The sequence below is a fragment of the Papaver somniferum genome, chromosome 7 (assembly GCF_003573695.1).
Source record: "Papaver somniferum cultivar HN1 chromosome 7, ASM357369v1, whole genome shotgun sequence".
In the NCBI taxonomy this organism is placed as follows: Eukaryota; Viridiplantae; Streptophyta; class Magnoliopsida; order Ranunculales; family Papaveraceae; genus Papaver; species Papaver somniferum.
Window position 1 is genome coordinate 184189498 of NC_039364.1, and position 20100 is coordinate 184209597.

The 20100-nt window shown below is 39.5% G+C and overlaps 1 protein-coding gene across 1 annotated transcript; it reads right to left on the reverse strand.

The window, feature by feature from the left end:
- Window positions 1-3668: 3668 nt before the first annotated feature.
- Window positions 3669-5520, reverse strand: LOC113295669 (early endosome antigen 1-like). Its single transcript, XM_026543997.1, has 5 exons — window positions 5467-5520; window positions 5118-5385; window positions 4356-5012; window positions 4058-4284; window positions 3669-3776 (listed from the first exon to the last, which is right to left on the reverse strand). Exons 1-5 carry the CDS (start codon window positions 5518-5520, stop codon window positions 3669-3671), a joined length of 1314 nt encoding a protein of 437 aa, XP_026399782.1.
- Between the last annotated feature and the right edge of the window lie 14580 nt (window positions 5521-20100).

Genomic DNA, 20100 nt, shown 5'->3' on the forward strand with positions numbered 1-20100 from the left:
CATACAACACGAACTTCGGATAAAGCCAGGCACTAGCCCCTTCAGGCAGAAAGTACGCAAGGTAGCACCGGAATATCACCAAGTAGTTGAGAAAGATCTTCATAAGATGATGGAGGCAGGATTCATAAGGGAAGTGAGATACCCCACATGGATATCGAACATGGTCATTGTACCCAAGAAGAACGACGGGGTAAGGATATGCATCGATTTCACTAATCTCAACAAAGCCTGCCCGAAGGATAGTTACCCGCTCCCAAGCATCGATCAATTGGTAGAAGTTATGGTAGGGCACGAAGAATTATCGTTCATTGATGGATACTCTGGTTACAACCAGATAGCCCTGGCAGAAGAAGATCAACAACATACAACATTCTTCACCCCGTACGGTCTCTACTGTTACACCCGCATGCCCTTCGAACTGAGGAATGCATGGGCAACATACCAAAGGATGGTCGATGCTGTCTTCAATCCATGGATCGGGAAAACCTTGGAAGTTTATATCGACGACATGATAGTCAAAAGCAAATTGCGCAAGGACCACCATCAGGACTTGAGAAATATCTTCGGAGCAATGAGAAAGTATGGCATGAAAGTAAACCCGGAAAAGTGCACATTCGGTGTCACACCAGGGAAGTTCCTCGGATACCTAGTAACGAAGAGGGGGATCGAAGTCGATCCCGCTAAAATCCAAGCAATCGTGGAAATGCTATCCCCAAGGAATTTGAAAGAAGTTCAGAAACTCAACGGCTCCATCGCGGCACTAGGAAGATTCATTGTTAGGTCATCGTACAAATGCAAACATTTTTTAACATTCTTAAGAAAGGAACCAAGTTTGCATGGACCGTAAAGTGCGAAGAAGCCTTCCAGAAGATCAAAGAATACCTGGAAACAATCCCGATCCTCCAGAAGCCCGATCCCGAAGAAGTGTTGGATCTTTATATATCAGCTACCGAAGATGAAGTCAGCGCAGTACTGGTCAAGACCATCACGAAGGTTGAACAACCAATCTATTACGTTAGTAAGACTCTCAACACGGCAGAAAGAAACTACACGAAGATTGAACAACTCATACTAGCATTAGTGTGGGACACCCAGAAGCTGAGAACTTACTTTTTGACTCATTATGTTCGTGTACTGTGCAAAGCACCGCTAGAGGCTGTTCTCAAAAATGTCGGAAAGGTAGGAAGAATAGCAAAGTGGAATACGCAATTGGAACAATTCAACATTATCCACGAAATCCAAACTGCCCAAAAATCACAAGTCTTGGCGGATTTCCTAGCCGACTTACCTCTGGATAACGGTAAAGAAGTGAAGGACATACCAGGAGTAGAAGAAGATGGGAAGGATCCGAAGGATGTACTCGAGCCCTCAAGCCAAAGGAGATGGGAAGTCTTCGTCGACGGGTCCAGGAATAGGGAAGGTGCAGGCATAGGGATCCTAATCACAACACCTACAGGGGATAGGATCGTGCATGCACTTAGATTGGAATTCGAAGGGCACACCAACAATATTGTGGAGTACGAAGTTGTGGTACATGATCTCCGATCGATCATAGAAATGGGGATAACCAACGTACGCCTAACAAGCGATTCACAGCTGGTCATTCGACAAACAGAGTTGGAGTATAACACCTATGACGAGACCCTATCAACGTACATGGACCTGGTCCAAACTCTAGCATCACAAAATACCGAACATCAAATTCCGACATCTATGCAGAAAAGATCTAATACACGCCGATGCCTTAGCCTACATTTCTTCAATGTTGAAAGATGAAAACGTCAAAGCCATCAAGATAACAAGAGTATACGAGCCTTCGATCTCCCCACAGCAGGTCCTCGCTACAAAAAATCGTGAAGACGATGTATGAGAGGATATTGCTGAAGACGATGCAGGTGAAGATATTTCCGAAGGCTTCACCGAAGACGATATCATGACAAGATCTAACAAAGATGAATATTTCAGCAACGAATAGGACTAGAGGACCGAAGTTTATCTTTTCCTCAAAGAGGGGATATTGCCTGCTGATATGAAGCAAGCCCGAAAAGTGCAATCAAAGGTAGGGAGATATGAACTTCGTGACGAGATATTGTACAAGAAATCCTTCCTCGGACCTCTCTTACGCTGTTTATCCAGACAGGAGGGGCATCATATCTTGAAGGACATTCACTACGGAGACACTGGTAACCACAGTGGAATGAGATCATTGGCCGACAAAGCTAAAATGCAAGGATACTATTGGCCACAGATGATACAAGACGCTGCCAGGATGTCCATAAGATGCGAAGAATGTCAGAGGTTCGCCAAAAGAATCCATGCTCCAGCAACATAGTTAAATTCAGTGGGAAGTCCATGGCCATTTGCAAAATGGGTGGTCGACATTGTTGAACCACTAATTGAAGGGACAGGAAAGAGACGATTCTTGATAGTAGCTACTGATTACTTCATAAAATGGGTGGAAGCCAAGGCTCTTGCAAGAATTAGAGACGTGGATGTATTCACGTTCATTTTCCAAAATATTATTTGCAGGTTTGGCATTCCCGCAGAGATTGTTTCCGACAATGGCAAGCAATTGCAAGGAAAGAACATCGATATGTTGTTCGACACGTTTAAGATCAGGAAGAACAAGTCCACTCCCATCTATCCCCAGAGAAATGGCCAAGCTGAATCTACAAATAAAACGCTATCTCTTATCCTCAAGAAATCGCTGGATGAGCATAAAGGCCGATGGTGTAAACAATTACACAATGCATTATGGTCGTACCGCACCACAAGAAGGTCAGCGACCAGAGAATATCCTTTCCTTCTCACGCATGGGACCGAAGCAGTCATCCCCACAGAGATCATCATGCCCACCACAAAGACCGAAGCATGGGAGAAGAACCTGACGACGGACATGATGCTGGAAAGACTTGATGATCTAGAAGCAAGAAGGGAGGCAGCGCTGCAGAAAATGGAGAACTACCAACGCAGGTTAGCAAGAGAATACAATAAGAAGGTTAAACTTAGAAATTTCGTAGAAGGAAAGTCCGTGTTACAGACAATACCGCAATATCAACGAGAAAGAAAATGGGGCAAATTAGCACCCACATGGGGAAGACCATTTATTATACACGATATCGCAGGAAAGGGATCGTACTACCTGCGTAACTTAAAAGGAGAAACCCTAAGGAAACCCTGGAATGCAAAATACCTCAAGTCTCACTATCCATGAAGCAACACAGTTCTGCATCTTTGTGAAGAGTACCATAAGAAGAAGACAACGTATCCGCTTGACATGTTTCTATCTCTGGTCGAGGAGTAGCAGACCTCACCACATCAATCAAACAAACTTTTTGCAACCATGCATGTTATTGGGGAAAATAGTTATATACAATCTCTCGGGACTCCCCCATCAGCGTCTATAAGTGTAGGACCTTGGAGAAGGATACCAGTAGAAAGAGATACCCAACCAAACAATAAGGCAGGGGTTCGACGAAATGGATGCATGTAAATAATTCAATAACGCATCACATATCCGAGAATGCTGCATTAACCCCCACCGTTTGGTAATCCTATGGCCCAGGGTTAGCCGACGGGGTGACAGGTCTAAAGTCAATAATGGAGGTACATACCTTCATTATTGCCGCCAAACACTTTTTATTTTTTACTTATTCATTTTTTAATACTTAGAATCTTTTATTCTCTAAGACACTAAAACAAACTGACGATGCAGATAAATCAAAATTGTACATAAAAGAAGATTGACGATCCATTTCATAAAAGTGATTACAAGCCTGGGAAAGCAAGCAAAAAAGTGTAAAAGATACACAAAAAATAGCCCAAGGCTATATAATCAACGAAGATCAGATTTCGGTTCTAACAGAAGGAACTACTTTGGCTCAGAAGACTCAGCGTGACTAACAGAACGATCCTTTTGAGACAAAGGAACGCTCCCTCCAGAAGATGGACCGTAGGAAAGTTTGAATGGCTCAGGCACAGGACGACGTTTGTATCTCTTCGTGAGGCCATGCTCTTTCAAAAGACTCTATTCTATCTGAATCAAAGTCTTATTCACCTCTTCAGCAAGCTGACGACGTGCCTCATGTGTAATAACGTTGATCTTGAGCTCAGACTGATTCAACAAAGACGACATCCTCTCCACTTCTTTCGTTGATTCCTTCGCTACGACGTCTCGAGACCCTGCTAGCCCTTCATAATACTTTGTCCGCCCTTGCTGATTAACTAGCTCAGATTGAGCCTTGTCAAGCTTTTCATTTTTAAGGCCAAGCTGTCTCTCGAGCTCTGAAACAAAAGAAGAAAAATGGTTAGAATAGAAGAACTAAGAAGTTATCCACGACCAAATGAACGTATACCTTCTACATTAGCCGAGGCTATCTCAAACTCATTAACTACAGCGTCTCGAGCTTCGTCAAGGAAATCGTATTCATCGGAAATTTTCTTATAATCCAGTTGAAGGTTTTTGAGAGCAAATTGACACTCGTCCAACTCTACCTGCTTCATGGAATCTAAATGATGAAGACGATTGACTTCGTTACTCATTTTCTCTATCCCTTTGGTGAGCCAATACATGTTAACTTCTAGGTTTTTTTCCGAATCCACCAATCGGGCAACATCGACACGATAAGCAGGCAAGGCTTTACTAAGAGCATGTGCCTCTGCTCTAACATCATATCTCTCCCGAACTAATCGTTGTGTATATTCCCGGACGTCAGGACCATGAGATGATCGGGCTTGACGAAGCTTCACTCCCAAGTCCGTCACCTTCGCCTGCAGTCGAGAAATCTCCTTCCTAGCCTCATGGAGGGATTGGCGTGTCCATTCCATGACACCCTTATACTGAGTATGAGCACCAGAAAGAGAATTATGCAATGATATCATATAATCTCTCTGCTTACGCACATCTGCCAACATCTTATTATGCTGAGCGACGCGATCATTCCACTTGTCTGCTTCCTTTATGATCTTCGCAACCAGTTCTTTAATCCGGGAAGCTTGGCGATTCCTCTCACCTCGAAGCCATATCAGTTATCTGGCATCGCCCGCTGAAGACAGGGCCGCTAACTCAGAAAGAACACTTAGAAGATAAGAGAAGAGTACGAGAAGAAGAAACAAACCTCTGGAAGACGAAGCTTCAGCACACGGCTTCTCAAAATCTCCACGAAGAGAAGCTACTTCCTGACGAAGCTTTTCTTCGGCAGTGCCAGCTTGCGCTTTCTCGTTCATCTTTTCTTTCAACTCCTGAATCTCTTTATCTTTGGCTCCAATAGACTCTTGAGCAGACTCAAGTTCATCGTCCCTCTGATGAAATTTAGCCTCCAGCTTCAGCGCTTTAGCCTTAAAGAATTTGTACAAGGTATGATTGCAGTACTCACTCTTCACCAACTGTGATAACAAAGAACAAACAAATCAATAAGAGAGAACAAAGCACGATTAACCCATTGTCAACAACTACAAATTCATTACCTCAAGAAAGAGTTGCTGAAGGAAACCATACTGATGACCATCAGCTACGGCCATCATGTCAGCAATAGAAGTGGGAGGATCGGCCAGCATAGTCGAAGCAGTAGCACCCATGTCCTGTTCCCAGACTTCGACAACTCGGCCTCTCCCCGAGAACCTCTGGGGATGCATGAGGTACATTCATGAGGCCCATCTTCTTCAACCACTGGAGGGTATCATTATCCCCGCCACCCTTCACAACAACCACAAAATTTTCATACGGAGTACCAACAACATCTCCTTCACCAGCATTTCTTTCATCATGAGGCTCACTTCGTTCCTTATCCTCAGCGGCATCTCCACCAGTGACGGTCCCTTTGCCCTTTGCCTCTTTTGCGGCACGAAGCTCAGCATCTTCACCGTCAGAACTTTCCTCTTCGTTGGCTGCCTTTTCACCATCATCTTCGGCGGTTACTTTCCAGTCGTCGTTAGGGGACAACAACCTAAACTCCAAAGCCATCCCCAGCGCGGCACTAATGTCCACCTGATCACCAGATGAGTAAATCCTGCCGAAGGAGAACTCAGGGTTTTGCTTCGAGATGTTCATCATTCCAGGGACCGACGAATGAAGACCAACACCTTCATCCATCTGACGAGGAGGAGTAACTTCAAGATCAGCCATTGTATTATCCTTGTTCCCCCCAGGGAAAACCTCTTGTTTGGTGTCTTCATCGACAGGAGGAGTGGTCTCAATGCGTTCTTCGTCATCGGTCTCTTCATCATATTCTTTGTCAACATCGTCCTCGTCACCCACCGGACGGGTGACTTCGGAGATTCCTGAGCCTCCAACCTCCACAGTTGACGACTCCAGCAGACTAATTTTCTGCTTCTTCTTAGCCTATAAGCAAATGAACTTCAAGTCTCTGATTCTAGGGGCAACTGATTATATAACATAGTAAAAAATATAATCATACCTTAACAGTAGCAGTATTCTTCGAGATCTTCGAAGGAAGAACGTGCTCGAAACTCTCCTCATCACCAGCCTCATCGGGGTCAGCAGCTTCAATATGGTAGTCGAAGTTCATGTCGCCAGAATTCAATTCCCAGGGGAAAAAATTACCATAACGAGCAGGGGCACCATCAAGAACCTTACTTTGAGCAGTAAGCTGCCATCCATGTTCTCCAGGGATCCAGCCATGAGCCCAAGGACCAATAATTTCAATGGGTGTAGCATGCCACTCATAATCATGTTCACAACGAAGATGTTCTTTGCTGGGAAAAAGCTCTGGCTTGACATTATTCTCAGTACTAGGGACGAAGTGCAACTTGGTATCACTCACTTCGCTCAAAAGGCGAATCTCTCCACGAGGAGCAGCCATCATACGAAGACCAACGCTCCAAGGCTTTCGGTTTCCACCATTGATGTAATCTCCAAAGGAAGCATTAAAATTCTTCGGGGTATACCAGCTCCTCTCTTCGAGATTAGGCTCATAACACGTCATCAGCGTTTTACCTTTGCTTCGAAGGTAAGCTTATCCAAGGATTCAAAGGTAATATCCACTCAATTGAACCACTGAGCGGCAATGAGTATGAGAAGTAGAGCCCTCACGGTGCGCCAATACATCATAGTAAAATGAATCTCCCGACTTGTACAGAGGAAGCATCAAACCCGCTTCGAAGGCGCCAACGGTTGTTAACAGATGCTGGGAATCATACTTGTAATTGGTAATCATATCATAAGTGAGATCATCACCCTGATTATAAAAACGAACCTCGAAATGCTCAACTTCGTGCTTCGCTTTAAAATCCTCCAGGTTAATATGATTGAAGAAAGCCTTTTTCTTCTTTTTCAGAGCTGGATCATCCCATCCGGAAGGGGCAGCGTCAGAAGAAATAGCTTGGCCCGATGACTTCTTCGGGGGACTCATATCATCGGATTTTCTCTTAGACGCTGGTTTTCTAGAGAGATCTTTATCTTTCTTCGACGAAGGGGCATTTGATGGAACTCCGGATCTTTGAGAAGATGAAGTTTTGTGGGGAGCTATCGATCAAAGTGGTTGAGCCGCCAGCGGTTCTGAGCGTTGTGAAGAAGGCTTGCCCGATGACCAGTCGACGGGATAGCGAGAACTTCTTGCTTGGTCCTACCTTTTGGAGTAGAAGATGAAGTATTTTTGGAACGAAGAGTAAGCTTAGGAGGCTGCAGCGGTTCTTTAGGCGGAGATATATTAGGGCTTATATGTTGTGGAGATCTATAAGGGCTCGAAGGAGGAGTTCTATAAGGGCTACCTCTACGTTCATTATCCGCCATGGCTACTTACAAGGGGAAACATCAAATAACAAGGGTTAAAAACAAAACCCTGGTCATCCTTTTTTTATCAAGAACACTGTCATAGTATCAAGAACACCATCACTGTCAACATCAAGGTATGGGATTTTAAACTTTGTGATGAAGAACATGGGGAAGTATATATACTTCGTATATCATGTTCTCCATCACAAAATCTAAAGACCCCAATCACGGTAGCAAAAACCTAGAATAGCACCAGCAGAAATCATAAACATTAACGATTAACGATATCAAAGGTTAAAACACATACCTGTAATAGTGATGAAATTCGAGAAAAAATCAGAACTTGGAACTGCCTAAATAAGAAAAAAACTGCAAGGGATAACCAATACCAAAAATTTAAGCACTAGCAGTAAATGGAAAGAGCGAAAAGACAAGGTTGGAAGATGATCAATAACCTCTCAGAGGATAGAGACAGGCAGCTCAGAAGAGAATAAGAATGAAGAGGGAATAAAATTTATTTCACTAGCAGTCTCTCTCACATTTATAGCAAAGGATGATGAAACTGTCCCGTAATTCGAGGAGAAGTTATTACTAGAAGTGGGAAACGTGCCCTAAAAACTAGGAGGAGTTATTACGGAGAGAGCGAGAGACTGTAAAGACAGTTTTCTTCAAACTTTGACCGACGTCCAACTCAGAAGAAAAGGGGCAAATTGTATACACATAATCTATCACTTGCCCGTATCGGAGGAATAACACGTGGAAGACATATGGCGCTTAGACATCAAGATATGATGCCACGTTCCAACACTCAAGGGGCATGAGTCATCTCCATCTGCTCGTCATCAGACTGATCCGACGACAGAGGATCGAGGAGCACCAGAGGAATGAACTGCCGAGAAGTACCGTAGATGACCTAAAAACCTACTTTACTCTATCCCGAGAAAGATCCAATATCAAGGGCGTGGACGAGTATCACTGACAAGGAGGTGATGGGGGTAGCAGACAGCTGTCTGACGCGTGCGGACTAGTCAACCACCCGCATTAAATACTACGAACATAGGATACGTGTCAATTATCTTATGGAGGAGAAAGAGGCGATCCTACGTTACAACATGTTACCGTTGGAGTCATCGGGATACCATCGGGATCAGCACATAAATCAAGACGATAAAGATATACAGTTGTCCCTAGGAGAAGGTCCCACATAAAGAGTCTATAAATACCCAACTCCACTAAGAGAGAAGGGATCGACCAAATCGAGAGAGAAATAACTATAGTTCAGGAGAGAGAAAGTGTAAGAGTAAGTATGAGTTTGTTAATAAGCCCTTAGATTCGTTCCCTACTCAGAGTCACTTGAGTATCCATTGTAAATCTCATATAATACATAGTGAAAAACCATCCCCATGGACGTAGGCCTTAGTGTCGAACACGTAAATCATCGTCTCATTTACATTTTGTATTTATAAGTTCATCGTTTGTGCATCATGCATCGTTTAATTCATCATAGTTACTCCTATGATGAGAGACGAGGACGAGCCCGAAGGCTCATAGTCTCCCTTATATTTGACATACGTATCTTTATGTACCTTCCCATCATTTCTATAACTTTAATTATACTGCTAATGTTGTTTGTGGACACGATGCTACCATCGTTACTTCTGTGTTCACAGAAATGTTGCTAGATAATTGTCACGTCCCTCCTGCTTGAGACCATTTGTTTAAGTGGAAATGAGATGTTGTTGATGTTCAATGAAATGGCACGTCCCACTTATCAATATGCTCTAGTGGGTTCAGGTGCTTGAGTTAAACAAAGAAGATTCTTTGTTTTCATTCGTGTCCTTACCTGATCGTGAAACAGGTGGCCCTATAAACATGAAGTCTCTTCTTCCGGTGCCATAAGTGGCAAATGCCAATTTGTCCTCCAGTTTTAGCTATTATTTTTTCGGAGGATTGAATTTGCTCGTACTTTCTATCAAAGCACTAAAATAATATTATTAGCCAAAATATCGAGTCCTAGCTAATATAAATATGGGCATAAAATGTAGCACATACGTGCTTATCAACACCCCCACACTTATATTTTGCTAGTCCTCGAGCAAAACAAAAAATATATCTGCTCCACAACTGGATATGAGTGATGTCCGCTAAACAGCAAGACGGAACCACTAAACAGTGGCTTAGAGAAGTCTGCTAAACAGCGAGATGATCCACTAAACAGTGGTTTAGAAATGTCTGCTAAACAGCTAGACGGATCCACTAAACAGTGGATAGAGATGTCTGCTAAACAGCTAGACAGAAAGACCCGCTAAACAGCTGATCATATGATGCAATTTTATTTATTTATTATTTTATATTTTTTTAATGTAGACCCGCTAAACAGCTGGTAATAACATGCAAGAAAAAGAAAAAGACCTGCTACACAGCTGGTCATACCATGCATTTTTTTATTTTTTTTTTATCAAAATTCTTAACGAAAGTGCCACACCCCCATACTTATATTTTGCTAGTCCTCGATCAAAACAAAGAATTGACCCGCTACACAGTTGGTCATATCATAAGAGAGAGTTAGACCCGCTACACAGTTGGTCATAAAATGAAAATTTGAAATACCATACACAAGACCCGCTACACAACTGGTCATAGAAAATACCCTACAAAGGACCCGCTACACAGCTGGTCATAACTCTAAAAATCATAATGATAATAATTTTTTTTCTTTTTAAGACCCGCTACACAGCTGATCATCTTTTTTTTTGTTTAGACCCGCTACACAGCTGGTCATAATATTGATATCTGAAAGGTTAACAACTCCCCCACATTTGAATCTAACATTGTCCTCAATGTAATTGACTCATCCAACGTAGAAATTAAGATGGGAAATCCTAAAATGCTATGCAAAAAGTAAACAAATAAAAGAGAAAGAGAAAAGGGAACAAATATGATGGGTTGCCTCCCATGAAGAGAAAGGTATTTGTTTCCCTGCTTGCAGTATCATGTAATCTCAAACCATGTGATGATACATCAAAGTAAACTGCAAAGCATATATGTAAAGTATAAAAAGTTGGGGATCAATCCAACAATTCAGGTCAGCTGCAAATATGAACCTGCACACACTATAAACATCGAAAAAGATGTGTAAATCCGTTTTCAATATAAAACAGTCCTTAGTCGAGATAAATAAATAACTCACATGGACAACAAACATAGAATGTATATTAGTTTCTATTTGGGGTGCAGTCTCTGGATCAGGTTCCAAATCAGCTGAAATAACTCTCGTCGACACAATATCTTCGGTAGAAATCAGAGGAAGCGATGAATTGACAATGTCAGAAGGAATGGAATCATCGAACTCAACACAATGATCTAATCATGCATCTAGTGGTTCAAGTTCATCAAAAACGGTAACTCCTAAATATGGTTCTAAGTCTACGGAAATAACTTCCATTGTTGAGTTACCTTGATTGACCATTGGAGGGCACAATGCGTTGACAATGTCAATAAGCATGGGGTCATCAGAATCTGCAAAGTGGGCTAAACAAACTGAGATTGGTTTAAAATCAGTAGTTACCTAACCAGTACCAATTGCCTCCACATCCATATCAGCAATCAGAAAATCACAAGATGGGTCAGCAAAACAAGAGCTCAATGGAGCAACAATTTCATTAATAATCGCCTCATTATTATCTGCAACTAAGTGACTTATAGGAATCTCACTATTCAGATGACTAGAAGGTATCTCGTTATGAACATCTACTATCTCATCATTAGTATCAACAATAGTATTGTCTGTATAAACATGTTCTTCTAAATCATCATTATTTGAATAAGTAGTGTCTCTAATACAACTCTCGTCCTTTTGAATAGGAAAATAATCAGTAATATGATCATGAGTTGGATAAGATACAACAGATTCAGAATTACCAAAATCACTACCAGTGTCAAGTCCATCATCATCCTCAAAGCATATTGATTCACATCTACAACGGTTTCATTATTAGTGTCATCACTATGAAGAAAATAAGAACTTGAATCATCGTATAGACGACAATCCTCTACTGGTTTCATAAGTTCAGCAATCATTCTATCAGTTTGAGCACAACTCTCAGCAATTGCAATCACAAATAATTCAGTTTGTTTGGTCAATTGTTCTAGGCTAGATACGAGAGACGGAGATAGTTCACCGTACAATCGATTATCTCTTTCATAGGGTGACTCATGTGTGTGTAAATTGAAAAAGCGGGGGTACAACAACCACACCCAATATTTCGCTTAGCAATCTGTATGGACAAACTCCAATATACTTTCTAGAGAATCAACTAGACAGTCAGACTCAATCTAGATAAAAAGTATATCAAAGAGTTTATATCTCAATCTCTCGATTTGATATATACTCAAGCAAATAGAAATCTGCGAGTCTTTATCAAATACTAGAGAGATAACTTGGATGGTTCCAAAGAGCAATATCCAAGTGTCAATCAATTTAAATCAACAACCAAAAGGTCGGATATTCTAATTAATTGAACAACGCACAACCTGTGATATTTCAATTATATAACAAAATATAATGAGGAAAAGAAATAACACAGACATCAGAATTTTGTTAACGAGGAAACCGATAATGCAGAAAAACCCTGGGACCTAGTCCAGATTGAACACACACACTGTATTAAGCCACTACAAACACTAGCCTACTTCAAACTAACTTCGGTCTGGACTGTAGTTGAACCCCAATCAATGTCACACTGATCCAAGGTACAGTTATGCTCCTTACTCTCTGATCCAAACTGGATACTACGCACTTGATTCCCTTAGCTGATCTCACCCACAACTAAGAGTTGCTACCACCCAAAGTCGAAGACTTTAATAAACAAATCTGTATCACACAGAAAAGTCTACAGAATAGATAAATCCGCCTCACACGAATATACCTACAAGTTTTGTTCCGTCTTTTGATAAATCAAGGTGAACATGAACCAATTGATAACCCGGACTTATATTCCCGAAGAACAACCTAGTATTATCAATATCCTCACAATAATCTTAATCGACGCGACGAAAGAAGATATTGTGGAATCACAAACAATGAGACGAAGATGTTTGTGACTACTTTTTATCTTGCCTATCGGATATATCAATCTCAATCCAATCCTTATGATTGTACTCGTACGATAGAAACAACAAGATCAGATCACACAACTACGAGAAAGTAGTATCGGTCTGGCTTCACAATCCTAATGAAGTCTTTAAGTCGTTAACCTGGTTTTTAAAAAGAAACCAAAAGTTAAGTGAGAATCGTCTCTAGCTAATACAAATAGTATCACACAGGAGGTGTTGGGATTAGGTTTCCCAGTTGCTAGAGTTCTCCCTTATATAGTCTTTCAAATCAGGGTTTGCAATCAATGTTAGCTTAGTAACAAAGCATTCAATATTCACCATTGGACGAAAACCTGATTATATTCAAGCTAATATTTCTCAATCGTTAGATCGAAAACTTAGCTTGTTACACACAAATGAAATGCACGTTTCTAGGCTTGTGTAACCGTACCCAAACATGTACATTTGTTGGTTCAACAATAGTTAACCAAATGGTTAGCCATATGAGCAATTTCATATCAACCATATTCTTCTTCACCATAACTAGTTCAAATGACTCAAATGAACTAGTTAGAGAGTTGTTCAATTGCTTAGATCTTATGTAACTACACAAGACACAATCGAAGCAAAAACGATTTGATTCACTCGAATCGGTTCATGAACTTTATAGCCACGGTTTGCAAAAGCATTCCTTAGTTTATATAGACATGAGTTCAATAAAAATCGTCTTTAGATATAACCAACTCAAGTTCGCGGACTGGGTTCGCGGACTTAAGTTCTCGGAAGGAGTTCACAAACTCCAGCAGATTTTCTCGGGTCGAGAACTTCCGCCAGTTCGCGGACTGAGTTCACGGCTCTTGTTCCGGTTCTCTTGATCAACAAAGTTCCCCAACTTCGGTTCAAGGAATAAGGATTTATACATTTATGTGTTTCTACAACAATGCTTATATCCACCAATGGTTTTATAATCTAAACTCTCATTTCAATCATTGAAACATTTTTAGAGGACGTTATATAGTTGTTATTCACAAACCATTTCTCATCAAAGCAATTTTCTAAGTGATTGAAACATAACATGACTTTCGTCACTAGGTAAAGATGAATTTGGCTAAAGCGAAAGCTTACCAACACATATTTCGAGAAATAGATAGGCGAGATAAACTCGGCTCAAAATACCAAATGTGTATAATCAAAGTCTATATAGCAAAACGACTTTTGTCTCAAGAATAGGAGATAGAGTAAATATACTTTTGAGTGATAGATAAGTTCAAGTCTCCACATACCTTTTAGTCGATGAAGTTCCACCAGTTCCTTGAGTAGTCCTTCGTATTGTATGATGAGTGCCATGGAGTTCTTGAGCTCAACTACACTTTCTATCCTAGTCCGAGACCTTAGCTATAGTAGGCTAGAAATCAAGACTTATAGTTTTGATCACTAACATTGACAAACATGATTGAGATAGCAACACATGCGAGTTTGACCGAGAAATGCTCTAAAAATCTCCCCCTTTGTCAATTTTAGTGACAAAACTATTAATACATATGGAATAAAAAAAAAATTAACTTTTGTAGCTCATATTCCACATGTCTAATCTTCAACATTACTCGAAATCTTCGTGGCTTCCAAGTACTCCAATAATCCCAAAGGTTGTAAGTTCAACATCATCGTTGTTGAAAATTCGTAGCTATAACAATGAGAAAACATAATTCTCGATCATTGTTATACAGTATCATAGTATCATTATACAACGTCAAAGTTCAATTGTATCACAACTTCAACAACAATACTATGGTGATATGTATCACTCCCCCTTAGTCAATACTCCATCTCACATGGAAACCACTCCCCCTTACATAATGATCCAAAAACCATATGTATTTATAGTGTGAACTACATATTAATTCTCCCCCTTTTTGTCAATAAGATTGGCAAAGGTACAAGAACGGGATCCTAATGAAATTTCCGAAAGAGATATTTCATGACCAAAAGAAAGCATATATCAACTTATTTAGATGCAATCATAAAGTCGACGCTAAATGCATTCATCAAGGAGTTAAGGATACAAGATAACTCCTATAATATTCCACAGCCGCACTCCCCACAAAGATTTAGAAATTAAGCACAAGTTCAATTAAGAACTCTCCCCCATGATATGTCATTCCCGAAAGAACAACAAGAGAGACCTTAATTTCAAAAGAAAAGAAGGGTTTCTTTGGACATAACAAATCACATACAAGTATGAATTTGAATCCAAAATACTCAATTAAATAAACCACAAGAGAATTCATGATTAATTTAACCGGAAATGCTCAACATAAGTGAACTTATGGAGACTCAAAAGTACACAATTAGATTAATCACAAGAGAACCCATAATTAATCTAATCGGAATACACAACCAAATTAACCACAAAAAGTAATCAATTTAATTGGTCATGCTCGACATAAGAAAACTTACGGAGCAACAACTAAATAACCAAACAAGATGATTAATTTAGTTGAATATGCTCGACATAAAGTACCTTACGGAGCATCAACTAAGCCAAAATAATAACTCAGTTGATGGAGCTCAACATAAGACACCTTATGGAAAAACACAGTATATACACAAAAATTGTGGATCGGAGATCGACCTAATACCGTGGAATAAACAAGGACTCGTTCTATTTTCCATCACCATTTGCACAATGACATACAATAGACATAATCCTTGTGAACAAAAGATTTTAACCTATCTTCCATCAATAATTGACATAATAGGCTTAACTTTTGTATTTGTCAAAAGTCCATTCATTCTTTTATCAATACATGCATATCGACTAACGACAGTCTTTACTTTTGACAAGGTATGGGACAGTAATAGTTCACGGACGCAAACACATATATCCCATAAACAATTTGCAATATGTAAAACCATAAAGATTAATACTGCAAAAATCACCTTCCAAACAATTTAGAATTTAAACAAATAAATCTAAAAACATGAAGATGGAAACGTTGGACATAGCTATGTGTAATCACAATAATGGATATTCCAAACTCTAGTTATTCTTCTAAACAAAACAAGAAAATAGAAGATTTACTAGGTAATAAGACCTTTGAAAAATTCTTTATCGTCCCCGAACTCCTTGTCGTCAACAACCATTGGAACATAAGGTTCATTAAGGTAGGAGTTTATATCAATAAACCTTCTTGGCTGATGATGTCGAACCAGGGCCTTCTGAATTTCATGAGTCTTAATCACAAAAGCCTTTATTTTTTGAATCTCCTTTCGCATCTCCTTCAACAATTCAAGAACATCAGAAAACTTCTGAGAGTTTGAAGGAACGACTTTTTTTTATTATTATTTTTGTTATTATTTTTGTTATTATTATTATTTATTTTTTTATACTAAAATATGATTTTTTTTTGCTAGGTCAAAATGGTTTATTAAAGCAAAAAAACGTAATTACAAGAATTACAAAAACGTATGGGTTTGTGAGAGGAAATCACCATTTAAGCTCAACAAGTAGTCTTGAGATAAAAAGGAGGTTACAGAGAAGGAAAAAGGAATGTAGGGTTACGCAACCTTTTAACAGGTTCGTGTACGCACAACTCTGAACCCTAGAGAGAGTAGAATTGTCGAAACTAACCCTTTCTTTTGTCGATAGACATGGAAGAAAAAATACTAAGAAAAGAAGAAAAAAACTTTTCCTAAATCCTGAGAGGTACAAAATCATTGTCTTTTTTGATCAGGCACATGAGAGAATATTTTCAACAACAACACAGTTAAGTTGCGTTGCGGTGAACATAAATTTGTCCACCATTTTCCTCATGAGAGGAATCCACAGATCTCTGTCTATCAAAACGACTCGACCATACTTTCTTCTCTAATGGTCTTGGTTTATCCTTGGAAACTAACTTCTTAGACGAAGATAAAATCCTATATACCTCAGCGGTCTTCTGAGCAAGTTTAAGCTTATTTGCTAATTGATTTGCTCTTCGTTGAAGTTTGTTGACGTGCCTCAATTGGTGTTTTTACTTGTAACACTTTGAAAGTTCATGACCCTTTAGAGAACAATACGAGCACGTCAATCTAGGATAAAAATCAGGCATCAGAGATGTGCAAGCAGCTAGACACATAGTGGAACCTGAAACATTACAAACAGAGTTTCCAAAGAATGGGTCAATTTTTTCTTCCAGATTAGTTGTATTTTCTTCTGAAAGAATATCAAGATTGATGTATGTATTGCTACAATTATCAAAATCAATATTTTCACCAAGAAATGCAACACTTGATTTCTCGTCTTCATTAGAATCATAGTTGTCAGACATTTCATCAAGAGTTACAGCAAAACCTTTGTTCCCAGTGTATTTTCTACGATTTGGGCACTCGTTTGCAAAATGACCAAATACCTTACACTTAAAGCACTGAGGCATATCCTCGTCATCATTTTCATCTGTTTCCCTGTTTTTAGGAGGAATACGATTATGAGGTTTAACTGATGTTTTAGGCTTATCTCTGGAGAACCGTTTACTCCTCTTCAACAGAATATCCCTAAACTGTCTTGTGATCATCGAGACCGACTTGTCAAGATCTTCATCTGAAGAATCAGTCTCAGAGTGATCGTCTTCAGAGATATACACTTTCTTACGTTTATCAAGTAATTTAGTGTCCTTTTGTGCTTTGAACGCAACATCCTTAGATTTGGATGAATGCTCATGATCAAAGATCTTAAGCTTCCCAACCAGTGTATTTCTGGAGATATTATCTAGGTGATTTCCCTCTACGATGACATGCTTTTTATAATCGTATCTAGATGGCAGCGATCTGAGAATTTTCATCACAATGTCCTTTTCAGGAATAATCTTACCTAATGCAAAAGATGCATTAACAATTTCAGACACTTTGTGATTAAACTCATCAAATGTTTCTTCATCTGCCATACAAAGGTTTTCCCAATAGGAATTAAGGTTTTGAAGCCTAGCTTCCTTTTCACTGGCATTACCTTCGAATACGGTTTCTAATATATCCCAAGCTTCTTTAGACTTAGTGTAATTTGACACATGGTGTTGACGATTTGAGGTAATGGCATTCAAACCGTTGGAATTATGCTTTGCAGCAAGTATCTCGGCAGGGGTGTATTTACCAATGTCCTTAAGAACGTTTACATCTCCAACGGCCACAATGGGAGCATTATAGCCATTAACAACATATACCCATGATTGAAAATCACGTGCTTGAAGAAAAGCTCGCATAGCGATTTTCCACCATAAGTAATTAAAGCCATCGAAGACTGGTGGTGCGTTAATAGAGATAAAACCTCTGTCCATAGAGTCAGATCACTACAAACACAGACTTGTAAGGTCTTAAACGTGTTTGCCTGCTCTGATACCAATTGAAAAAACGGGGGTACAACAATCACATCCAATATTTTGCTTAACAATCTGTATGGAAAAACTCCAATATACTTTCTAGAGAATCAACTAGACAGTCAAACTTAATCTAGATAAAAAGTATATCAAAGAGTTTATATCTCAATCTCTCGATTTTATATATACTCAAGCAAATAGAAATCTGCGAGTCTTTATCAAATACTAGAGAGATAACTTGGATGGTACCAAAGACCAATATCCAAGTGTCAATCAATTTAAATCAACAACCAAAAGATCGGATATTCTAATTGATTGAACGACGCACAACCTGTGATATTTCAATTATATAACAAAATATAATGCGGAAAAGAAATAACACAGACACCAGAATTTTGTTAACGAGGAAACCGCAAATGCAGAACAACCCCGGGACCTAGTCCAGATTGAACACACACTGTATTAAGCCGCTACAGACACTAGCCTACTTCAAACTAACTTCGGTCTGGACTATAGTTGAAACCCAATCAATCTTACACTGATCCAAGGTACAGTTATGCTTCTTACGTCTCTGATCCCATCAGGATACTACGCACTTGATTCCCTTAGCGGATCTCACCCACAACTAAGAGTTGCTACGACCCAAACGAAGTCTTTAATAAACAAATCTGTATCACACAGAAAAGTCTACAGAATAGATAAATCTGTCTCCCACGAATATACCTACGAGTTTTGTTCCGTCTTTTGATAAATCAAGGTGAACAGGAACCAATTGATAACCCAGACTTATATTCCCGAAGAAAAACCTAGTATTATCAATCACCTCACAATAATATTAATCGACGCTGCGAAAGAGGATATTATGGAATCACAAACGATGAGACGAAGATGTTTGTGACTACTTTTTATCTTGCCTATCGGAGATATCAATCTCAAGCCAATCCTTACGATTGTACTCGTATGATAGAAACAACAAGATCATATCACACAACTACGAGAAAGTAGTATCGGTCTGGCTTCACAATTCCAATGAAGTATTTAAGTCGTTAACCTGGTTTTTAAGAAGAAACCAAAGGTTAAAGGAGAATCGACTCTAGCTAATACAACTAGTATCACACAGGAGGCGTGGGGATTAGGTTTCCCAGTTGTTAGAGTTCTCCCATATATAGTCTTTCAAATCAGGATTTGCAATCAATGTTAGCTTGGTAACAAAGCATTCAATATTCCCTGTTAGACGAAAACCTGATTAGATTCAATCTAATATTTCTCAATCGTTAGATCGAAAACTTAGCTTGTTACACACAAATGAAATGCACGTTTCTAGGCTTGTGTAACCGTACCCAAACATGTACATTTTTTGGTTCAACAATAGTTAACCAAATGGTTAGCCATATGAGCAATTTCATATCAACCATATTCTTCTTCACCATAACTAGTTCAAATGACTCAAATGAACTAGTTAGAGAGTTGTTCAATTTCTTAGATCTTATGTAACCACACAAGACACAATCGAAGCAAAAACGATTTGATTCACTCGAATCGGTTCATGAACTTTATAACCACGGTTTACAAAAGCATTCCTTAGTTTATATAAATATGAGTTCAAGAACAGTCGTCTTTAGATATAACCAACCCAAGTTCGCGGACTGGGTTCGCGGACTTAAGTTCCCGGAAGGAGTTCACAAACTCCAGCAGATTTTCTCGGGTCGAGAACTTCCGCCAGTTCGCGGACTGAGTTCATGGCTCTTGTTCCGGTTCTCTTGATCAACAAAGTTCCCCAACTTCAGTTCAAGGAATAAGGACTTATACATTTATGTGTTTCCATAGTAATGCTTATATCCACCAATGGTTATATAATATAAACTCTCATTTCAATCATTGAAACATTTTTAGAGGACGTTATATAGTTGTTATTCACAAACC

What these genes read in the sequence shown, in the direction of transcription:
- LOC113295669 (XM_026543997.1), bottom strand. Translation starts at nt 5,520, where the DNA reads ATGGCCGTAGCTGATGGTCATCAGTATGGTTTCCTTCAGCAACTCTTT. An exon ending in TTCAGCAACTCTTTCTTGAG is followed by an intron (nt 5,386 to 5,466) that starts GTAATGAATTTG and finishes TTGTTATCACAG; the next exon opens with TTGGTGAAGAGTGAGTACTG. An exon ending in GTCGTCAGCTTGCTGAAGAG is followed by an intron (nt 3,777 to 4,057) that starts GTGAATAAGACT and finishes TTGCTTTCCCAG; the next exon opens with GCTTGTAATCACTTTTATGA.